General features: G+C 36.3%; 1 protein-coding gene across 4 annotated transcripts in view; it reads right to left on the bottom strand.

Moving 5' to 3' along the window:
• LOC132703136 (protein cappuccino) overlaps window positions 1–21,311 on the bottom strand; it is a 53,239-nt gene extending 31,928 nt beyond the window's left edge. For 2 of the 4 annotated variants that reach the window (XM_060672225.1, XM_060672229.1), the window contains exons 1-5: window positions 15,253–15,522; window positions 9,537–9,866; window positions 7,130–7,283; window positions 4,639–4,864; window positions 1,896–2,075 (exon numbers count right to left, since the gene is read on the bottom strand). In XM_060672225.1, coding sequence (XP_060528208.1) covers window positions 1,896–2,075; window positions 4,639–4,864; window positions 7,130–7,283; window positions 9,537–9,799 — 823 coding nt within the window. In that variant the 5' untranslated portion in view covers window positions 9,800–9,866; window positions 15,253–15,522. Of the gene's footprint in view, window positions 1–1,895; window positions 2,076–4,638; window positions 4,865–7,129; window positions 7,284–9,536; window positions 9,867–15,252; window positions 15,523–21,096 lie in introns of those variants that run through there. The other 2 variants (XM_060672226.1, XM_060672227.1) reach the window with 2 other exon arrangements.
• Between the last annotated feature and the right edge of the window lie 1,201 nt (window positions 21,312–22,512).

Below are 22,512 nucleotides of genomic sequence, written 5' to 3'. Positions count from 1 at the left end.
TTAAAAAAATATGAGAAAAGCATACGTATAAAATTAATAAATTTAACAAAAAAAGGCTACTATGAGTGAAAAAATTTTAGAGGCAGATAATCAAAATAAAACTGCTTGGTCTATTGTGCCTGAGATAGGTGGGGGGAATAAATAATAAAAAAGAAATAATGTTAATATTATTATTAGCCAATTTTACGAACAACTTTTTTATAGAAGCTCCTAACAAAATGCACAAAAATTCATTTCTAGATGCAATCGCTTCCCTGAAAGTATGTGCATTAGACCTTTCTCTCAAGAAAAAATATAGAACTTAATAAAAAATAAAATAAAAAACAAAAGTTTTCCCTACAGCCCTGAAAGTTTCGGGTGTGGTCCCCATCTTTAAAAATGGCGACAGGTATTCTGCAGAAAATTATCGTTAAATAGCAATCAAATCATGCCTTGCTAAAATATTTGAATACGCCATGATCCATCATTTCTCCATTCATTTTTGGAGCATGCTATCAACTATATTGAGTCTTGAGAGCACCCTGCTGGTGTGATATTTTGTGATCTCAGCAGGGCATTTGACTGTATGAACCACGTAATGCTTTTGAATAGGATGGAACAATACGGAATTCGTCGAATAGCGCTGAACTGGTTCGGATCGTTCTTAACAAATCGTAGGCAGTATGTTGAAATTAGGCAGGAAAGGGGCAACTTGTGTCAAATTAAAAAATTCCAAGTCCAATCTGTAGATAGAGGCGTACCGCAAGGTACAGTGCTTGGCCCGGTTTTATTTATCCTTTTTATCAATGAACTTTCTGCTCACTTACCTAGTTCAATAGACATTCAAATGCCCACAAAACAAAAAAGATCTTTCTGCGAATGTCTGGTCTGGTCTGTTTTGACTGGCGAGTGGATGATAAATTTCTACTATGCTCACATCTATTCGAGAGTACTCTATAGTATTTCCTTTTGGGGAAATTCAAGACATGTGACATCTGTTTTAAAATCCCAAAAAAACATTCCTAAGGTGTATTGCTGGAGTGTCGCCGGATAGCTCGTGCAGGCCCCTCCCCCGGGATGTTGTCTATGGGTATATAAAAATAAAAATATCTTACAAAGAAACGGAGATTTCCACGACTACAATACACGTAACAAAGATTGTTTCTCCATAAAAAAAATAGACTAGAATTTTCAAAAAAATATTTTACGAACACCGGTTATAGATTAAATCCAAATTAAGGGTTTTCCTCCAAGAAAACTGTTTTTATAATTTAAACGAATACTTTACCTATTAGTCTTTGTCATCACTGTATTGTTGTGCTTTGTCATATACTTCTATTATATAAATTTTTAATGTAATTTTGTGCCTCATTTGTATGATCTATATTGACCTACTTGACGAGATCCATAATACACTAATTGTATTCTAAATATGTGGGATAATAAAGATATTATTATTATTATAGAAATGTAAGAATTCGCAATTTTTATAACGTGCTGTACTGAAATTTCCCAGCATTCAATTGGTATTCTTTTCAGCACGTGTACCACAAGCCAGGGCCGCATTTAAGATGTTACCCGACCAGAACTGCCGTGCTGTTGTATTTTAAAAGTAGAGTTTAAAAGTAATAATATGCACTGATAATAATAGAGAAGTTTCACCGATGAAACTTTACATAAATCCGCCAGCTTTCAGCATTTGTATGCACGAAGTACCGCAGTAGGGTCCTGGAATGTCATTGTTAAATTGCGAATCTATTTTTTGAGGATTACAAAGAGAAACGCAAGCGAGGCAGACCTGCGGTTAGATCTTAATAAACATTTACCAAAACTAAATACCGGATTATGTCGTAAAAACGGTATATCGTTTGGAGAACTCTAATACTGAATAAATTCAATTTTAATTCTCTGCTCACCTTCGAACTTCTCGTACAGCCGAAAATCCAACTTCTCGGGGACGAACTTGGGCCGCTGCAGGTGGCCCTCCAAGTTGCTGAGCGTCAGTGACGTCACCTTCTGGAGCACCAGGCCTTCGACGGCGTGACGCTCCGGGTCGACGGGCACGGACATGTGCCTCCGGTACTCCGGGGGACGACCTGGAGCACAATATTAAGTGCAGGGTGTTTCAACACGAACAAATGTAATATAATAATAATAATAACGTATGTTTATTTTTAAAAGAAACTTCCACGGGCTGAACCGAAACTGGCTCGCATTCTACTATACACCTGCTTATACAGGGTGTTTTCAAAATTAAAGGTGTAAAGAGAGGAAGAAATTCGTTACACAGAGTGGATTCATACATAGCTTTGTATGGAGACCTAATAGTACAAACAATTAAGATATCAAATCTGCTCATAAATGAATGCAAATGTATTTTTTTAAAGAAATCTGTGACGTCCCAGCGACAGTCTAAGAACAAATAATATTTTGGTCGCTGGACTGGTTAAATGGAAAACCCTTTTTTGGGAAAAATACAATACCTATCTAAAACAAAATATCTAGTTTTTAGTTACCAACTAGTATCCTTAAGAAAAAAATGGAAGACTGTTCTTTTTACTTTTACAGTTTTAATGGAATACCATAACATCCTGACAACAAGAGAAATAATAAACTATTCTTCCTAATTAAAAATGGTATTTCTTCTATCAATATTGGAAAAACCTCTTCTAAATTATTTTCTAATTATGGCCAATTAACCTTTCTTTTAGGTATTTGTTTTAGAACTTCGTTTTTTAAATACTTTAATCAAACAGATAGACAATTACTTAAGTAAGAAATAATATAATATTAACCCTATGACTATGCAGAGAGCGGTGTTTATTTTTTAGGCGAAAACCGTACATTGCATAAGTTTTTTTTTCTTAAATTTAGTTCAGGACAATAATAGCAGTGGTCTAATTCAATCCCTTCCACTCGTTTTAATATTTATATAACAAACTACCCTTTATCTTAAACAAGGAATCATCCCCTTAAGTTTTTCGCATCAGTTTTGAAGCTTGGAATCACTTGTATAATACGAACGTAATAAATTTTTGAACGGGTGAAGAGTCTACCATTGACAGATCGGATTTGAGTTTTGGTTAGTTATCAAAAATTCCTTAATTATTTCATTCGTCACTTGACAACAACAAAAAAAACTAACCAAAACCGAAATCGTATCAACATCCAGACACCCATGCCGATTGACAAGTCTAATGCACGTGTCTGGCCAGGTCAAAACACGAACAACGCGGTATAGTGCTCAGAGAGTGGAAATAACTATCCGACGACTTACCGCATTTGAACGAACTCGGCGAGTGAAATACGTCGGACATTTAAATTCGTTTCAACGGACGCGCGCCTACTCGATCCAAACGCGCGGATTCTTGTTTTTGTCGCTACGCCGCAAAAAATACTCATATGCCAATTCGACAACCGATTTTCCATTGCCGCAAAAAAAAACTATTCCGATGACTTATGTTGTTGTAACGAATATGTTGTAAAATTAAATGAAATTTTTAAAAATTGGAATAGTCATCAGGAGAGGTTAATTCATAAAGTGTTAAATGTTTATTGTTACTTTCTGTTAATGCCAGTGACATAATAAGAAACTCCATTCAATTCAATTCCATTATGAACTTCATAAGCAATGTTGGGCAAATTGCTTAGGATCATTCGCCCATTTTAAACATCCGCCGAGGATGACCGCACACCGACACATGGTCTGTGACTTTTACCGTTGATCACTGGCTAACCCATACGGTGAGAAAGTCAGATTACATGACACTTTTTATATGCTCATGTAATTATCACTTTCTTTTCTTTTATGAAAATTGAACACGGTGACTCACTATCTGTGGCTGTCCACATAAAAATCTTCGGTTATGGTTCAAAGCCAATATCCAAAAACGTTCCATTTTTTTTAGGTTCCTGCATAATTGGAAGTGACATTGATTTTTGCTCTATATAAATCATAAATATTATTCTTTCCATTCCCATTTTTACACCTTTCCTCAAATCTTCACTTTTTAGGTTTCTAAGTTTACACTTTTTTGTCTTCGGCCTTTTACTGTGTTTTTGTTTCATGTACAATTTTCAGTACAATTTAATAAGTTTATCAAATGCACAAAACCGAAAAAATTGTTTTCTGTTATTCACATTCTCATTTAAACTTTGTTAAGTCTCAAAACCAACAGCTATTAATTATACGCTTATTATTTTATGTCTATCTGATTCATGGATTTTAGTTAGAGGTTACAATTGAACAATATAAAAGAAAAACAAATGTAACAGTTTTTCGTGACTCAAAACCCATTCCAACTGAAAACATACCAATCGCAGTCGTCGCATTGGGACCTACCAAATTGGCATCTATGGTTGCACAGGTGACTTGACGCAAGACAAGGCGTCAGTCGCAACGAAATGCCGTGATTATAGCTAAAACTCGAAGTTTTGAGATAATTGTACAAGTGCTGGTGCAATTATACAAGTGGGTATAGTCTCGAATTTCGTGTCCAACGCTTATTTCAATATAATCTTAGTGGGGCTGCCAAAACTATGCTTGCTTGGTCTTGTTTTCCAGCGGAAAAAATTACATTCCTTTGAAAAATGAACTTTTCTTTTATTGATGTACTGTCCCAGATGGTCTAAAGTGTTTAGGGTATAATCTAAACGTACCGGGCACGTCGCCATTGTGGATTTGGTTCTCGAACACCTCCCTGGCCACGTTTTTCTTCTTGACGGTGCCGCAGTCGGTTTGGTCGGCCTCAATGCCGCTGTTCTCGGTCCTGTTCGACTCTAAGCATTCGACCGACTCGCTGCAAAATGCCGTACCGTCGCCATCTAAACTTATCTGGGATGTGCGCGAGACACCCAGTTTGGATATCGTCTCCTGTAACAAGCGCTACGATACGAATTTTCAATTGGAGGAGGGCATTCCGACAGTTCTACCCGCAGTAGTTAAGGCTACTATAACTAAGCTGTTGGAAGCTGACCGGTTTTGCGTTAGGATAAATATATCATCATTAGACATATAGGTTAAGGTAAATAATATATAGGTTGAGGTAAATAATAAAATCTTTGAGCCAGGAGTTTGACACCGTGATAAAAATTGTGACAGGATTTCGCAAATTCCACACGATTTCCCAGGATTTCGCCTGATTGTTTTAGTAGTTTTAATTTAGTTTTTAATTTAAATTAGTTATTAAAGAAGAGAAGAATAATTTAATTTAATTTAATTCAACATGCCGGGTAAACTAACATAACGTAATGCAGTTCAGTTCCCGTCCAACTAATCCAACAAAATAATAAAAACAAAATAAACCACAGTTCAAAACAACGCAAATATTTTCAAATATAAATTTACGAGTTTCATTTTTAAATCTACCTATTTTATTCATCAGTCTTATTTTTAATGGAAGGCTATTGTATAATGTAGGCCCCAAATATTGAAAATCATTTTTATAGAATTGACTTCTAGGCATCGCTACCTGTACTTGTCTATTCATTATTGTTCTAGTGGTAAACAGATGATTGATTGGGTTTAAAGAGACCTTGTTCTGATAAATATAACAACAAAACATATAAATGTATAACGATCGAACTTCACAAACATTTTCCCTATAGAGAAGATTTGTTTGACATAAGTGATTTTTTTTGTAAATCACTTTAAGGATTCTATTCTGAACCACACTCAATGATCTCAATGCAGTACTGTACAGCCCCCCAGACTATTACCCCATACTGCAAAATCGACTCAGTTAGACATTGCCTTAGTGAATAAAATTCGAATATTAAATACCTTAGCTTTTTTGTTAAGAAGTTAATGTGACTCTCCCACTTCAAATTTGTATCAATATAAATACCCAAGTATTTTAAAGTTTTTGTTTCCAAAATTTGTTTATTTAAATTTTCAACATGTATACTTTTAAAAGTAGGACGATCAACAATAGTTTTTGAAAAAGCCATATGGTTAGTTTTATCTACTATCTTTTAATGTCTGTTCATAGATATAAGAAAGTGACCAATTGGTTTTGAACGGGATTATCCAAGGGTGGTCATTAACATACAATGCAACAAGATTATTACCTAAAGTTCTGGAATTTAAATTCAGCGTGTGTTGAATCGTGTGCGAATTATGCAAAATATGTGCGAGTCTAGTGTATCTCCGGAGATGCTCCCCCCCAAACGTAGAAAACACTATTCTATTGAGACCAAGGAAGTTATAAACAATGTTTATTTGACTCTCATTGAACGTGGTGCCAGCAAGCAAGCATCTTTAGAAGAAACGGTCACATTGACGAAAATTCCAACATCAACTGTATGGAAAACTGTGAATAATCCCATTTCAGCGAAGAAAAAAAAAGAGCGATGCTGACATTTTCTCGAGTGTAGATGGAAGTGTTATGAGGACCAAAGCGTGCCTACATTAGATATCTTAATTAGGAGGCTTGAAAAAGATAAAACCGGTGTTAAATGTGGCAGAACTACCTTATGAAAGTGTATTCAACACATGCGTTTTAGATTTTAAAAAATTGACAAAAGGCAAGTCTTAATGGAATCTTTTAGAATTCGAAAATGGCGACTGGAATATCTAGAAAAGAAATAGGATTTACAGAGAACAACAAGTCCAATTTTGAATTTTATCTCAAAGTGGTGTGCAGCTAAATAACTTCTTCATTTTAAATGGCACTATATATATACAGGCATTTTTGAGTGATTCACAACTTTCTTGGCTATTTCATATATAATATCCTAACGTAACCTAACCTAACCTAAATCTCAGGGTTTGTGAGAAATTTTCAATTTTATCTTAAAGTGGTGTGCAGCTAATAACCTCTTTATTTTAAATGGCACTAACGTATACAGGCATTTTTGAATGACTCGAAACTTTCTTGGTATATCTCCTGTATAATATTCTAACGTAACTTTATCGATTTCTCCTACTGGAAGCCTTTAGTTTTATATTTGGGGTTCATTTTCTTAAAGAATGGCTAACCTTCGCGGTCTATATTGATATTTTAAATACGATGGTCAATAAATAACCAAAGAAATAGAAAAATTCCAATGAAAAATCAATAAAATTAATTTTCTTAAATAACACCACATTATATAACATTGCATTGCAGGTGGAGTAGTTTTATTTTATTTTTTTCGTCGCATTACTTACTTGGTCCCTCCTTGCGCTATATTCGTTGAGCTTGAAGTTATTAAGCGGCTGAAATACTTCCTGACGGTGGACGGTCGAAACGTCGGGGGCCGCCTCGTTCATTTCTCGTGTGAATCCCGCGGGACTCAGGGCCAGCGTGAAGTTCGATTCCGAACTGCAAACGACAACATTTTCGTAGAAATATATAAAGGTTTACCCGTAATGGTATTTAGGAGACGGTCGGCCCAAGAATTTTCAAACAAAATCGGCCACGAGGAAATAGAAATTAGAATTTGGAAATTTGATTCGAGTTCCTGAAATGGCCGCCAGGAGACGGAATTGCCGTTTTGAGACGGACTAGTAAAAGTCCTTGTTGAACATAGCAATCGTATAATTCTAATTTTATTTATTTTAAAATAGAAAGACCTACTCTAACTAAAGAAGAAGAAAGAAAACATTTATGGTCCACTTTAAAAATATGAGTTTCATAAGAGGTTGATCAATGTGGCAGGACAAAAATTTAAGCAGTGTTCCCGCCAACCTTTCACGAATTAAGCGGAATTTTGCGGAATTTCGCATGATTGCGCGGGATTTGGCAAGATGTCGCATGATTGTGTGGAATTTCGTACGATTGAGCCGGATTTCGCGGAAATTTTCATGATTGTGTGGAATTTCACATGATTGCCGGGGATTTTACGGAATTTCGCAGGACTTTACAGAAATGCGAAGAATTTTTCATGATTGCGCGGAATTTCTCACGATTACGCTCGGTGTCGCATAATTACTAGGGATTTGGCCGAATTTCACATGATTGCGCGGGATTTGGCAAGATGTGGCATGATTGTGAGGAATTTCCTACGATTGAGTCGGGTTTTGCGGAAATTTACATGATGCATTTCAAATGATTGCTCGGAATTTTGCGGAATTTCGCAGTGTTTTACATAAATGCCAGGAATTTTCCATGATTGCGCGGAATTTCTCATGATTACGCTGGATGGCGCATGATTGCTCCGAATTTTGCGAAATTTCGCAGGATTTTGCATGATTGCGAGGAATTTCACATAATTGTGCAAAATTTCATATGATTACGCCGGATGTGTCATGATTGCTCGGGATTTTGCGAAATTTCGGAGGATTTCGCATGATTGCGAAGAATTTCACATAATTGTGCGGAATTTCATATGATTACGCCCCATGTCGCATGATTACTAGCGATTTTGCGGAATTTCCCATGATTGCGCGGGATTTGGCAAGATGTCGCATGATTGTGCGGAATTTGGTACGATTGAGCCGGATTTCGCCGAAATTTTCATGATTGCGCGGGATTTCATATAATTGCGCGAAATTTCAAGTGATCAACTAATTTTGCGAAGGAATAGATAACACGGTTCATAATACTTTAATTTAAATACTTAAAATAATAATTTATTACTAGATAGTAATTAATATTACTGAACTAAAACTAACTGGGTGTTAAATATATTGAATAATGGTGTAATATAGTTATTAAATAAAATATTGAAGAATAATTAGAATATAAAAAGTCATGTTAAAATATTATAATATTAACAACAAATGGTAAAGTGTTATATATGTTCGGAAAACACCAGCACCATGAGTAGAACATGCCTTTAAAATATTTCTTTATTTATCTATTTATTTTTTGTATAATTGTCAATATTAAATTGTTTATTTTTTTTTATAGTTTTATGTAGAAATCTACTTATCTTTTGTAATTGATATTATCCTATAATTCCTAAAAAGTTGACGGAAATGAAAATTTGGGGTCTAATTGTATTTACAAACCTGGTTGCTTATATAATATTTGTGGAGGGGGGTGGGGACTAAAGAAAGGGCTTAAGAATTTTTGATATGTGATGTTTTCAAGGTAAGGAAGGACACCGGTGGCAAGGGTGCGTTCAGTGACACGTCTGGAGATCCTTTTACGGCTCTGTAAAGAAGAGAGTTTATAATCGATGATTTTTGGGCCAGATGATGTGAAACTGCATTAAGGTATCAATCTATATGTAGGTAGGTATTTTATAAAATGAACGACCCAAGAATCTAGAGATTGTTATTAGTCTCTAATTCAATGGTAAAACCTATGTTAGGGTGTATACCTAGAGTTTAAATGCGTAAGAAAACCTGCTGACTAGGAGGCCAATAACCAATCAAACAATATAGGGATCAGTGGCCCAAGATAATGCCTCTCCCTTAGCTCCGCCCCTTTCAAACATTATATAAGCAGGTACAGAGTAAAATGCGATCCAGTTTTAGTTAAGCTCTGAAGAAGCCAACAGGATGATTGACGAAACGTCAGCAAGTTCGACGCAGGAGGAATCCAGAACATTTGTAAATTGTAATTGTAGGTTCTTTGAAAAATTGTCTAATTCTGTAAGTTTCCGGCAGAGCTATGCGTTTTGCATACCTCGAAACGGCGCTCGGAGTGTGTCGAATCTCGAGCCCGTCCGGTACATCTTCGGGGACGGCCCTGACCTTCGCGAAATCCGGATCCAGGTTGTCGTTGAGCACTTCGGGGGTGACTTGAGGGGTTTGGTCCGGGGTTCCGGGCACCACGCCCGTCCATTCTTCCGGTTTGGACCCCTTTTTGCCTCCCAGCAATTTGAGTTTCGATTTGGCGCCCTTGACCCCCTTTTGGGAACGGCCGTCGGTCGTTTGGAGGTTACCCATGATGACGCGCCGCCACTGGCCGGTGGTTACGGGAAGTTTGGCAACGCCGTTCTAAGATGACCGTTATCTGCAACGGATCGGATAAATGGGGACGTATTTTTTAAAATTCCGGCTTTAATTTTTCTATTTGCTTAATTAAATTAAATTTATTATTTTTTTGAATTAATTAAATAAAATATATTAAATTAATTAAATCAACTTTTATTGGTTTAATTAAAGCAAATTAAATTAAATTAATATTTATGTATATATTTATATTTTTTAGTTTTATTTTCAATTTGTTTTGAAATTCTTCATCTTTTTTTTATTAATGAGAATATATAATAATTTTTCCAATACTTTTCTATTATATAAAAAAATTGCGATAGCGAAATAATAATAATGAAGATGACGTAAACAGAGGAATTTGATTTAGATGCTACAGGGTGTTCAAAATAAACGAATATACTTGGATCGTTTTAGATTGAAAAATCTCGATTTTCTCTGAAAGATTTTTATGAGTTATGAGCAGAAAATTGAAACTCCCTGGAAGTTGCTTTAATAGCGGATTTTTTTTTGCCATAAATGAAGCAACCGTGAAAACCGGGCAATTTGCTTTAGACCGTGGTATAGGTCGCAACAAGAGCTACAGCTTTCGTTTTACCATTTTCGTCCATAATACGGGGTGCGCGCGATATTTGCAAAAATTGAAGTTGGAAATTGCAATTTCTGGTACCTAAGTACGAGAAATCGCAAAGTTTGACACAACTTTGAAGTTAGGCCGAGTGGTTGTACCAAATGTACCAAATGTATAAAGGGCGACATGGGATTGGCTTAAGTTAATGTTATATCTCTAGAATCTAGAAGACATAACCTAAGAAGCCGAGAAGCTAGATTTTGTTTTATTATCTGAAGATTTTGAGGTTATATCTGTAGAATCTAGAGATATAACTCTAAGAAGCCGGGAAAGTTGGATCTATTTCTATTAGCCGAAGATTTTGAGGTTATATCTCGAGAATTAGACACATAACTCTAAACCATAGAGATATAACCTCAAAATATTATTTAAGAGTACGCTGAATATTTTAAGGTAATATCTTTTGAATCCAGAAATTATCTCTAGAGATATAACCTCAAAATCTTCAGCAATCTCTAGATTCTATAGGTATAACCTCAAAATCTTCAGCCTATAAAACTAGACGCAGCTTCCCCTCTATCTGATAGAGATGATATTTTCTAGATACCTAACCAAATAGCATAACTATTGTTTTAAAATTTGCACTAATGCGAAATAGTATACGTACCTACCCACCTTGGGAATAGTATTCGATGAAGTTTTGCGGATAAATTTCGATCGGCGCAATCGACGAGAAACCGCAAGGACGAATAGACTTGTCCGAGATTAATTAACGGACCATTTGTAATTTCATTGCGTACATGGTGCGAACAATCCAGAGGCGTGTAAATGCTTTCGAATATAGGGCTACAGAGAAAGCAACGTCGGGGCCTAGAAGCGTCGTTTACAAATTTTTGTTCGGTGTGCCAAAAACGAAAATTTGATAACCGGCCCTGTCAACCTCGTGAAGTGAAAAATCGCAAAAGATGGCAATTATGTCACATTATAAATTAAAGGGACTGCGAATTATAGAGAGACTTGGTTTTAAATGTTCATTTTCCAGCCTGTCATGTCATATGGTTGACAAATAATTTTTTTCTCGGATACCATTCTCAACTTTTTTAAAATCTCCGTTTTTTCATCAATTATTGTTAATGTTAATGTTAAAGTTTTCGAGACGAAGACCCTTAAAATAGGTCGAGAAACAGAGTTACATAGGTTCGACTGTTTACGTTAATTTTGAATTCCGTGTATTGCAGGTTGAATGTGAAATAAACGACATTTACGAATGAAATAAAGATGAACCAGCGAAGTTAAATCAGTTGGAGAATGAAATAACAATGACAAATAAAGGAGAATAGTTTATTTCAACAAGCCAAGCCAAGCGATCTATGGGCTGAAGAAAATGGCTATGTAGTAGAATATAACAGCTTGATTGTGTTGCATAATTTAAGACAAAAAATTGTAGAAATCAACCTAAAGAAGAAGTTTAAACAGCCTAAACTAACGTCATTTTTCACGCATGTTCCACAAAAATATTATTTATTTATTTACATTTTAACCAATTTGGAAAACTTTTACATTCGTTAAAGGCAAAGAGAGAAAGACAGCAGTATAACAACTACAAACGTGTGCTACGTAAAAGAGCTGGACAATAATACCAACCATTTAGAGGGCTGTCGCGGGGATCGCGGGGTCATGGGCATGCCGAGTGACGTCATGATCCCCGAGATGACCTTCTTTGATAAATTGACCTTTCTCTTTCCATCAAGGGAAGATTGGAGAGAGGGCAGAGTCGGCTCCTGGGATGGACTTATCTGGTACACGGACGGGTCCAGAATGGGAGATCTGGCCGGAGCTGGAGCGTACTGCGAGACAACGGGATCAAGCTTGTCGGTCCCTCTGGGTCAGTACTGAACTGTGTTTCAGGCGGAAATTTTCGCTTTATTGATGGCGGCCAGAGAGGTGCTTCGGCTCAACTACGGAAGCAGGAGAGTCTTCTTCTGCTCGGAGGGCTGCACTCATGGCGCTGAAGTCAGTGCGTACGCGCTCCTCGTTGATAAAGGAGTGCAAAGGGGTACTGAGGAGGGTGGCTGAGGTCACGTTGGTCTGGGTCCCGGGTCACACCGGTGTCCGGGGCAATGAGGCAGCGGACGCCTTAGCCAGGGAGTGCTCCTCGCATAGGCATATAGGGCCAGAGCCCCGCTTGGGGATCGCCCCGTGTGTGAGGCGGGGAACTCTCGAAGCCTGGGCGAGAGACCGGGCCGCGGGGGGCTGGAGAGTTGCTCCGGGAATGAGGCAGGCGAGGCTTATGATATATGGGCCCGCCCTTCCTCGGACCAGGGAGCTGCTTAGACTGACCAGAAGGGAGTGTAGAGCACTAACAGGGGCCTTGACATGGGCAAGATTGGGAGTCTTCGGAACGGCCCTGATCGATCCGGACTCAGTGCACGGTATTGGGCTAAAGGAGTTGCTGACCTTCTACAGGAGGGGCGGCATTTTGGACGCCCTCTAGAGCGGCCTGGGGGCACAACGGGCCCATCTGATGGCCTAAGTGCTTGGACGCCAGCGAGGGCGCCCCCCTTTAATACCAATACCAATACCAATAATACCAACCATTCAGAATTTTAATGACAAAAGCTAAACCACTCTGAGATCTTCTGGTTTGAAGAGTATCAATATTGAAGGCCTTAGCTATAATACTGCAGTTTATCTGATACCCATTGCAGATATTGATGCGCCTTTGAGGCCACAGATCTTAAAAATACTTTCTGAACGGCTTCGATGTTATCTATATGGCAGGCATTTTATGGAGACCATACCACAGATGCATACCCCAGTCTAGAGCGAACCAAAGAGACATAAAGGAGTTTAAGGCAATGTGGAGTAAGTTGCGTAAAACAAACTCAAGGACTCGCATAGAAATATGTCACAAAACTTAGTTTAGAATCGACGCAAACAGTAGTGGCGGTCTCGATCTGGACCCCAAATGCTATATTAGTTGTGAACCGTACTCAACGAACGACTAAAGCTAATACTACGGCATTTCTTTACATTGAAGGCGAGGCTATCAATCTTAGACCACACGCAAACACTGTCCACGTCTCTCTGAAGCAGCAGAGCATCTTCGCGCGATCCAACCCTCCTGAATATCTTCAAATTATCCGCAAACAAAAGACACTGCGATTCCGAAACTATACTAACAATATCATTTATAAACAAGATCGTGTGGTAAAGGGACGCATTGTTTTTCTATCGCGTTCCTGCGGACCGCTATGGAACTTTCGCAAAATCGATGTGATTTAATCGTGCATGCACCCTGTATAAAATGTCCTTCACACCTCGTCGAACTTCAAAGTTACAGCAAACATCGGTAGATATTAAAATTTGCACAAATAACAGCGTTGTCGAATAATATTTTTGCGAATATCTCGCGCCCTGTATAATTGAAGAAACCTGAAATTCTCTCACGATACGGTTTACGATACTGTTAAAATAAAATTATCCCATCTTTAACGGTTTTCCATTTATCGCCACTAATTTACCCAGAAAAACGGAAATTTTTAGGATATTTTAGATTTTTTGCCCATAAACGACACACCCTGTATATGATACAATCATTGTTCGAAGTAGAGTTCGGATTTTCCACGCGTCTTGGTTCAAGAATTTTTTGAAAATAGTAAATGGTTTTCGAGAAAATAAGTTTTTTCTGAAACCATGCAGTGCGCTGTAATAATCAGTGACGTCATTGCGTCTTGACAGCCCCCGAAATAACGATTTCAATATGGCCTATGACACCGTTTGAACCAATTAGCCATATTTTTTACGATTTTTGATTTGCGCCTAATAATTTACTCTGTAAAAAAACAATTTTCCAGGTTTTTTAGATTTTGGCCTATAATCTGAAAACCCTGTATATAATCGAAAAAATACCCGAAATAAATGTTATTGCACTGGATCTTCTGTGTCTGCCGGTTAAAGAATTTTGCCGATCGGATGAACGATTATGGAGGAAAATATATTTTTCTGTAAGCTAAAATTACCAAAAAAAAAATCAAACATTTTTAAACAATATTTAGTAAAATTTGATTGCGCCCAATTTCTACCGTTTAAATTTGGACACGGACTTTTACTTCTCTGCTAAATTTGAAGTTGATATCTGCAAAGTTAAGACACTTAACACATTTCTCATTTAGCACGCAATATCGGGAACACCCTGTACAATAGGTGAAAACCTTAAATACAAAAGTTTTTGCTGTCTATGCGGGCTATATCGCAACATAAATGAAAGTGAGATCTGAATCATAGTCTTTCAGTTATAACCATTTTTCAGATTTTTTGAATTTACGGCGCACCCTGTATATCTTTGAAAAATTATCAAGAATAAAAGTTTATTCTGCTTCTTCTGGTTCACGAATTTTTTTGGTCTCGTAAACAGTTTTTGAATTTTTTTTTTGAAAAAACGCGCGATTTTTTATTTTTGCTTGCGATTGCTTCAAATTTCGGACATTTATCGTGTTTCATAGCAAGGTCCAAAAAACAGTCGAAAATCGCGAAAAAAAAGATGGATACCGGCGTCGGATCAGAGCCATTTCTTAAAAGCTTATGTGCCTCGTGGAGCGTTAAAAAGGAGGCAAATTTCAATTTTGTAGCTCCAACGGTTCGAAAGATATTCACGAAAAAACAAAAGACGAGAACGGAGAACGGACAGACAAAAAAAAATTTTTTTTTTCGACGGTGATCATTTCTGTACTCACAGCGATCCCCGTTACCGAGATATAAAATTTTTATACGAGCGCAGATACTTTCGTACGTCGGTAAGTCCCGACGGCACTGGTAAGCGGGTAAGTGGCCTTACCTATCGCGGCGACGTTCATCTTGAGCTTGGAGATCGTGAGGCAATTGGGTTCCGAAGTATCGCGCATAAAACAGACCACCAACGAAGCACCCATGCGTGTTCAGGCCACCGCCTAACTGCTTTGGTACAAAACGACACCGCAGCGCGAACCAGCGAAAAAAATGACCCGGTATAGGAACCACACTTCGCTTCCCGATTTGTACGGCATTATTTGTTGTTCTTTTCCGTCCGGCGTCGGTTTCCGTTCCGGTATGAATTAGACAGCAGCAGGAGCGTGCGACAGAGAGGGGGCCGCGTTTCGGTCGTCGTTCCTGCGGCTCGCGAGGCTGCGTTGCCATCGTTAGCGCGAATTTTCACTATTAACTAATTTTTTTCAATAACAATAGGAACTCCCATTTTTCAGTTTTTTTTTCAATTTGCGGCGCGCCCTGTACATTTTTGAAAATCTTTCAGGAATAAAATTCTATGGAGCCGAATCTTCATCAATAATTTTTTCAATTGCGTAAACCGTTTTCGAGATACGATTTTTTTCTTAAATCCCAGCAAACGCAGTTTTTAATTTTTAAAAAATACTTCCCGACCCCCCAGCCCTCATTTTCAACAGGCTCCGTAACGCGACAAAGCTGCATATATGTGCCAAATATGAAGTTGATAGCTTCAAATTTCGGACACTTATCGTGTTTCATGGCAACGTCCAAAAAACAGTCGAAAATCGAAAAAAAAAAAGATGAACGCCGAAGATTGAACGCAGTCATTTTTACATATCTCATGCACCCCGTGGACGGTTCAAAAGGAGCAAAATTTGAAGCGCGTATGTCAAACCGTTCGGAAGTCATCCTCGAAAAATTCTGGAGCAGAGAACAGAGAAACGGAGAACAGAAAAAAAACATTTTTTTTTTTCGACGCTGATTCGATCTGTACCAATGGCGGTCCTGTAGGACCTACCGTTACCGAGATTTGGAAAAAATTGGTCGCTGGGTAGGGCAAGTTCGTAGCAGCTTCGCGGTTTCTTGTGGTAAACAGACCCATTGTTTTTCTATCCTGCGGACCACTATGGAACTTTCTCAAAATAGATGTAATTTTATTGTGCATACACCCTGTATAAAGTGTTTTTCAAGCCTCGCCGAACTTCAAAGTTTCAGCAAACGACACACCCTGTATATGATTCAAACAATGTTCGTAATAGAGGTGATAGCGCTGGATCTCCCACGTTTCCTGGTATATGATTTTTTCCAATAGAGTAATGCAGTACGTGGTAATAGTAAATGACGTCATCGCTTCTATATTGAGGGCGGGAAATGGTGATTTTCATTTGGATTTTTTCAAATATCTCGAACAAGGTATCTGATACACGAAAACCGTAAATACAAAAGTTGTAGCTATCGATGTAGCCAATTGGCCATATTTTTCACGAATTTTGATTGATTTAATAACTAAAAGAACGATTTTCAGGGTTTTTTAGATTTTTGTCTATAATTGAAAAACCCTGTATATAATGTAAAAAAAAATCAAAAATTTTAAAAAAATTCTTTGCGAAATTTTGAGTCCTATATGAAATGCGGTTGTGGACTTCGACCCTTCTGCCAAATCTGAAGTCGATAGCTGAAGACACCTGTTAATTTTTGAATATAGCACTTAATATCTTGAACACCCTGTATAACAGGTGAAAACCCTTAATACAAAAGTTTTAGCTGTCAATGCGGGCTATATCGTTATGTAAAAGAAACTGGAAAATATATTTAAAGTGGTTCATGATGGTCTATCGATAACTTATATGGACTTATTGACGATTTACACGGTTTGCAGTTATTTATAGTAATTTTATAGCGACTAAAGCTTTAATTTATTATTTGTTATTATTTATTTAATTTATTAATTAATTTATTGAGGATTTTTAGTCATTTATGGTAACTTGTAGAAGATTTACAGAGATTTACAGCGGTTTATCCGTGATTTTTATTGACTTGCTGAGGATTTAAAGTGGTTCATGATAGTCTATCGATAACTTATATGGACTTATTGACGATTTACACGGTTTGCAGTTATTTATAGTAATTTTATAGCGACTAAAGCTTTACCGATAACTTCATGAATTTATTGAGAATTTTCAGTCATTTATGGTGTAGAGGATTTACAGAGATTTACAGCGGTTTATCCATGATTTTCATTGACTTGCTTACGATTTAAAGTGATTCGTGATAGTCTGTCGATATTTTTTATGGATTTATAGACGATTTACGAGGTTTGTAGTGATTTTCAGTAATTGTCTAGCGACTAAAGCTTTAATTTATTATTTGTTATTATTTATTTAATGTATTAATTAATTTATTAAGAATTTTTAGTCATTTATGGTAACTTGTAGATGATTTACAGAGATTTACAGTGGTTTATCCGTGATTTTTATTGACTTGCTGAAGATTTAAAGTGGTTCATGATAGTCTATCGATAACTTATATGGACTTATTGACGATTTACACGGTTTGCAGTTATTTATAGTAATTTTATAGCGACTGAAGCTTTAATTTATTATTTGTTATTATTTATTTAATTTATTAATTAATTTATTGAGGATTTTTAGTCATTTATGGTAACTTGTAGAAGATTTACAGAGATTTACAGCGGTTTATCCGTGATTTTTATTGACTTGCTGAGGATTTAAAGTGGTTCATGATAGTCTATCGATAACTTATATGGACTTATTGACGATTTACACGGTTTGCAGTTATTTATAGTAATTTTATAGCGACTGAAGCTTTAATTTATTATTTGTTATTATTTATTTAATTTATTAATTAATTTATTGAGGATTTTTAGTCATTTATGGTAACTTGTAGAAGATTTACAGAGATTTACAGTGGTTTATTCGTGATTTTTATTGACTTGCTGAGGATTTAAAGTGGTTCATGATAGTCTATCGATAACTTATATGGACTTATTGACGATTTACACGGTTTTCAGTTATTTATAGTAATTTTATAGCGACTGAAGCTTTAATTTATTATTTGTTATTATTTATTTAATTTATTAATTAATTTATTGAGAATTTTTAGTCATTTATGGTAACTTGTAGAGGATTTACAGAGATTTACAGTGGTTTATTCGTGATTTTTATTGACTTGCTGAGGATTTAAAGTGGTTCATGATGGTCTATCGATAACTTATATGGACTTATTGACGATTTACACGGTTTGCAGTTATTTATAGTAATTTTATAGCGACTAAAGCTTTAATTTATTATTTGTTATTATTTAATTAATTAATTTATTTATTTATTGATAATTTTTTGTCATTTATTGTAACTTGTAGAACATTTACAGCGATTTACAGCGGTTTATCCGTGATTTTTATTGACTTGCTGAAGATTTAAAGTGATTCATGATAGTCTATCGATAATTTATATGGACTTACTGACGATTTACACGGTTTGCAGTTATTTATAGTAATTTTATAGCGACTAAAGCTTTAATTTATTATTTGTTATTATTTATTTAATTTATTAATTAATTTATTGAGGATTTTTAGTCATTTATGGTAACTTGTAGAAGATTTACAGAGATTTGCAGTGGTTTATCCGTGATTTTTATTGACTTGCTGAGGATTTAAAGTGGTTCGTGATAGTCTGTCGATAACTTATATGGACTTATTGACGATTTACACGGTTTGCAGTTATTTATAGTAATTTTATAGCGACTAAAGCTTTAATTTATTATTTGTTATTATTTAATTAATTAATTAATTAATTTATTGATAATTTTTAGTCATTTATTGTAACTTGTAGAACATTTACAGCGATTTACAGCGGTTTATCCGTGATTTTTATTGACTTGCTTAAGATTTAAAGTGATTCATAATAGTCTATCGAAAACTTTTACGGCTTTATTGACGATTTATGCGGTTTCCAGCGATTTATAGAAGTTTGGTTAGTTTTTTTAGAGTTTTTAGTCATTTTTAATTTTTGTAGAGGATTTACAGAAATTTATAGTGGTTTATAAGCGATGTTTATTGATTTATTTAGGATTTGAAGCTATATAGTTCATCGGTGGTTCTCATGGATTTGTTGAGTAAGTTTGGGATTTATTAAGAATTTTGGTGACGTTTACAGGGTTTGCAAAGATTTATAGCGGTTTATCAATGGTTCGCATTGGTTTCTTGAGGTTTTAGAGCGGTTTATCGGTGAATTCCGGTGACTTTTGGGCAATCTGCAGAGATCTGAAGATTGAAAATATATCAGCTTAATGGTGCAATGGGTAGGGATGTTTCGTAAGAAAACGTGACAACATCGCGGGGTGAGTCCGTTGAGCAGAGACATCCAATCGATTAGGGGTTCGACGTAGGTCTGTTCTCAAATTCTTTCCTTTCTCAAGCGACAGACGCGTTCGCGTAGAAGCCTAGTATTCCAAGAAAAGCGATTTTTTGGGAGGGGCAAATGTTGACGTATGGTTTACCGACTAAGTAAATAATTCCCATACTATTTTTTGCGTCGTTAGACGGAAGCTCTATTTATAACGGGACCGTGTTTTTTTTAGGGAGATAGTTTTGATAAACCGCCCATAAGAAAACATTCACGAAACATGCATCCATCGTTGCCGGTTTTCACGGGAAAATATCACGAGATTCCGGGAAAAATTTGAAATGCATGTGACATTAGTTTTCGGATGCTTTGGTCTCCTTATAAGCTTGACTACTTTTTACATCTTATCTGAAATATGTCTAATTCTTAGTGAACCCGCTAGAGCGCGTTATTTGATATAATAACAGGAAATGGAAAAATTCTATAAAAAATTAAAGGCAATAAGATGTAATCAAATGATACCCAAATATGCTTGGGAAAATCGTATCTTGATATCTTATTCCTAACCTAAAATATCGTAGTAAGAAAAGTTAGTTAGCCTGACAGGCTCTCTCGTTTTCGGTGGAACTTGGTAAACAATATCCTTTAACCGACCCCACAGATAAAAGTTCAAACCAGTGAGGTCTGGGGAACGGGGTGGCCAAGGAAATAGACTTTTACCTCCAAGTGACCTCTGGTGATATTTGATGTAAATATTCTCGCAAATTTCTTGAAAAATGCGGCAGATCTTCTAGTAAAATAGGCATTTGGATTACCGGAAAATCATTAAGACCTATAATAGTTTTGAATGGTATTGAGACTCCAGTGTAATGTAGTGAGGATTGTTGCGGTACCGAAAATGGATATTATGCAAATTCCATCACTTCCACAATATCTGTACAGGGTGTTCTATAACTCAGTATAATTAAACATTGAAATTGAGACTTCTGGTCATCATCAAATTATTTTTTTTAAATACAGACCTGATTTTTTTCAATTTAAATAAAACTTCTTATCACTTTGATATATTTAACCATCATACTGTCCTGAAGTACATTTTTGGGTAAGAAGGAACGAAAAAGAATAAACGTATTACCTTTTCGTGATGTTTTTATTGCAAATTATTGATATTTGGATAGCGGAAATTACATTGTTAACAGAAACTTTCATCAAATTGAACATAAGATACAAAAAATACATTCAGTTAATCATAAACAATTTGTGCCCCACTATATCCAAAATTGTTTTATTCTAAAAGTTTTCGCAGGATCAATAATATTGTTGGCTCTATCATGTTGTCATTGTTCTAGTAGACGTGGATAAAACAAAATATGGTACGAATTATGGCACTCTGAAGGTTTTAACGCAACTGAACTATCGACTGCATATACGATCATATCTTAATAGGGTTCTAAAGCAAACATTTGGACCACGTGGAACGCATAATCTTAAGTAGTAATTTCATTAGCCAAAGAACCCATTAAGTAATTTTTGCAAGTATTCCAAACACTCACCTTCGTGCTGAATGCGCCACCATTATTAGTAATCGTCGCGGGTACCACCGATTCACGAAAGCACCACCAAACAAACGTTTCGCATTGCCTGTGGCAAATAAAAAAAAATCCCCGTTAATACTGAAGCGTGTCCGGTTGATAGCGTCGGGTTCGATTTCGCGGGTCAAAACCGGTGTCGTCCGTTTTGATAATGGAGTTGATGTCATTGCCGCAGATACGGCGGTCCCACTGGGTCAATGCCGCTTCCCTATAAATAGCCTCTGACACTTCGTTATTTAAATATTAACGAACCGTTAAATTGATAATGATAATAACAGTAAAAATTCGTTTTTTTCAATTCGATCTTACGAGGGCAGCGCCAAAATTTCCGGGCCTGAATATGAAAGAAATAAAGTAGAGTAACAATTTTTTATTATGTTTCAATATAATCCCCCTTAACTTCAATACACTTATTACATCTCTACATTAACAACTCAATCCCCTTAAAAAAATATTCTTTTGATTTGTCTGCAAAATGAGCTGAAACAGCCTCTCTTAACTCAACTTCGTCGTTAAACCACCGTCTACGTAAGTCCTTTTTCAAATATTCAAATAACAGTCGCTGGGAGGATTATCTGGACTATAGGGAGGATGATCTATCTGTTGGAACCCACACTCTAAAATATCAGCTTGTACAACACCAGCAGTATGGACAGGTGCATTATCGTGCAAAAGACGCACGCCTCTGGTCAGTTTTCCTCGACGTTTTACACGTATGCAGTCTCGCAATTTATGTAACAATGTTGCGTAATATTTACCATTGACAGTGGTATTAGTTTCTTTAAAATATATCATAAGGATTCCTTCACTGTCCCAAAAGAGCGTGGTCATCACGTTTTTCGTTGACCGGCAGACTCTGAATTTTGTTGGAGGTGCTTCACGACGCCACTCCAGTGATTCTTTCTTCGATAGAGAAATAATAGACAACCATAATTTCATCCCCCGTCACAATAATTTCTATCATAGCTAACGTTTCGCCAATCATCCTGTGGCTTCTTCAGAGCGACCCAGGTCTGATTTTCTATTGATAAGAATATCTAAGATTGGGGGGTTGTTATTACGCAGGAGGAATCCAGAAGTTTTATAAAAAGCATAGTAACATCATTAATGTGACAGCATGCAGAGAAATTACTTTTTATTTTTAAATGAAAAAAGTGCGACGGACAAAAAAAATATCTGCTCCTAAATGAAGGTAAATGTCTTTTTTTAAGGAAATCAATGTCGTATATATTTTTTGAAAAATATGTGCCAAACATATTTTATTTTTGAAAAATATACCACCCAGTATATCAAAAGTAAAACGACATAGATACAGAGATACAGGTGCCAGTTTAAGTTAAGCGCTGAAGAAGCCAACAGGATGATGGGCGAAACGTT

The sequence above is a fragment of the Cylas formicarius genome, unplaced genomic scaffold (assembly GCF_029955315.1).
Source record: "Cylas formicarius isolate icCylForm1 unplaced genomic scaffold, icCylForm1.1 PGA_scaffold_6__28_contigs__length_40554024, whole genome shotgun sequence".
In the NCBI taxonomy this organism is placed as follows: Eukaryota; Metazoa; Arthropoda; class Insecta; order Coleoptera; family Brentidae; genus Cylas; species Cylas formicarius.
Note: the sequence above shows the minus strand (reverse complement) of the source record. Positions and strands in the feature narration are given on the sequence as shown.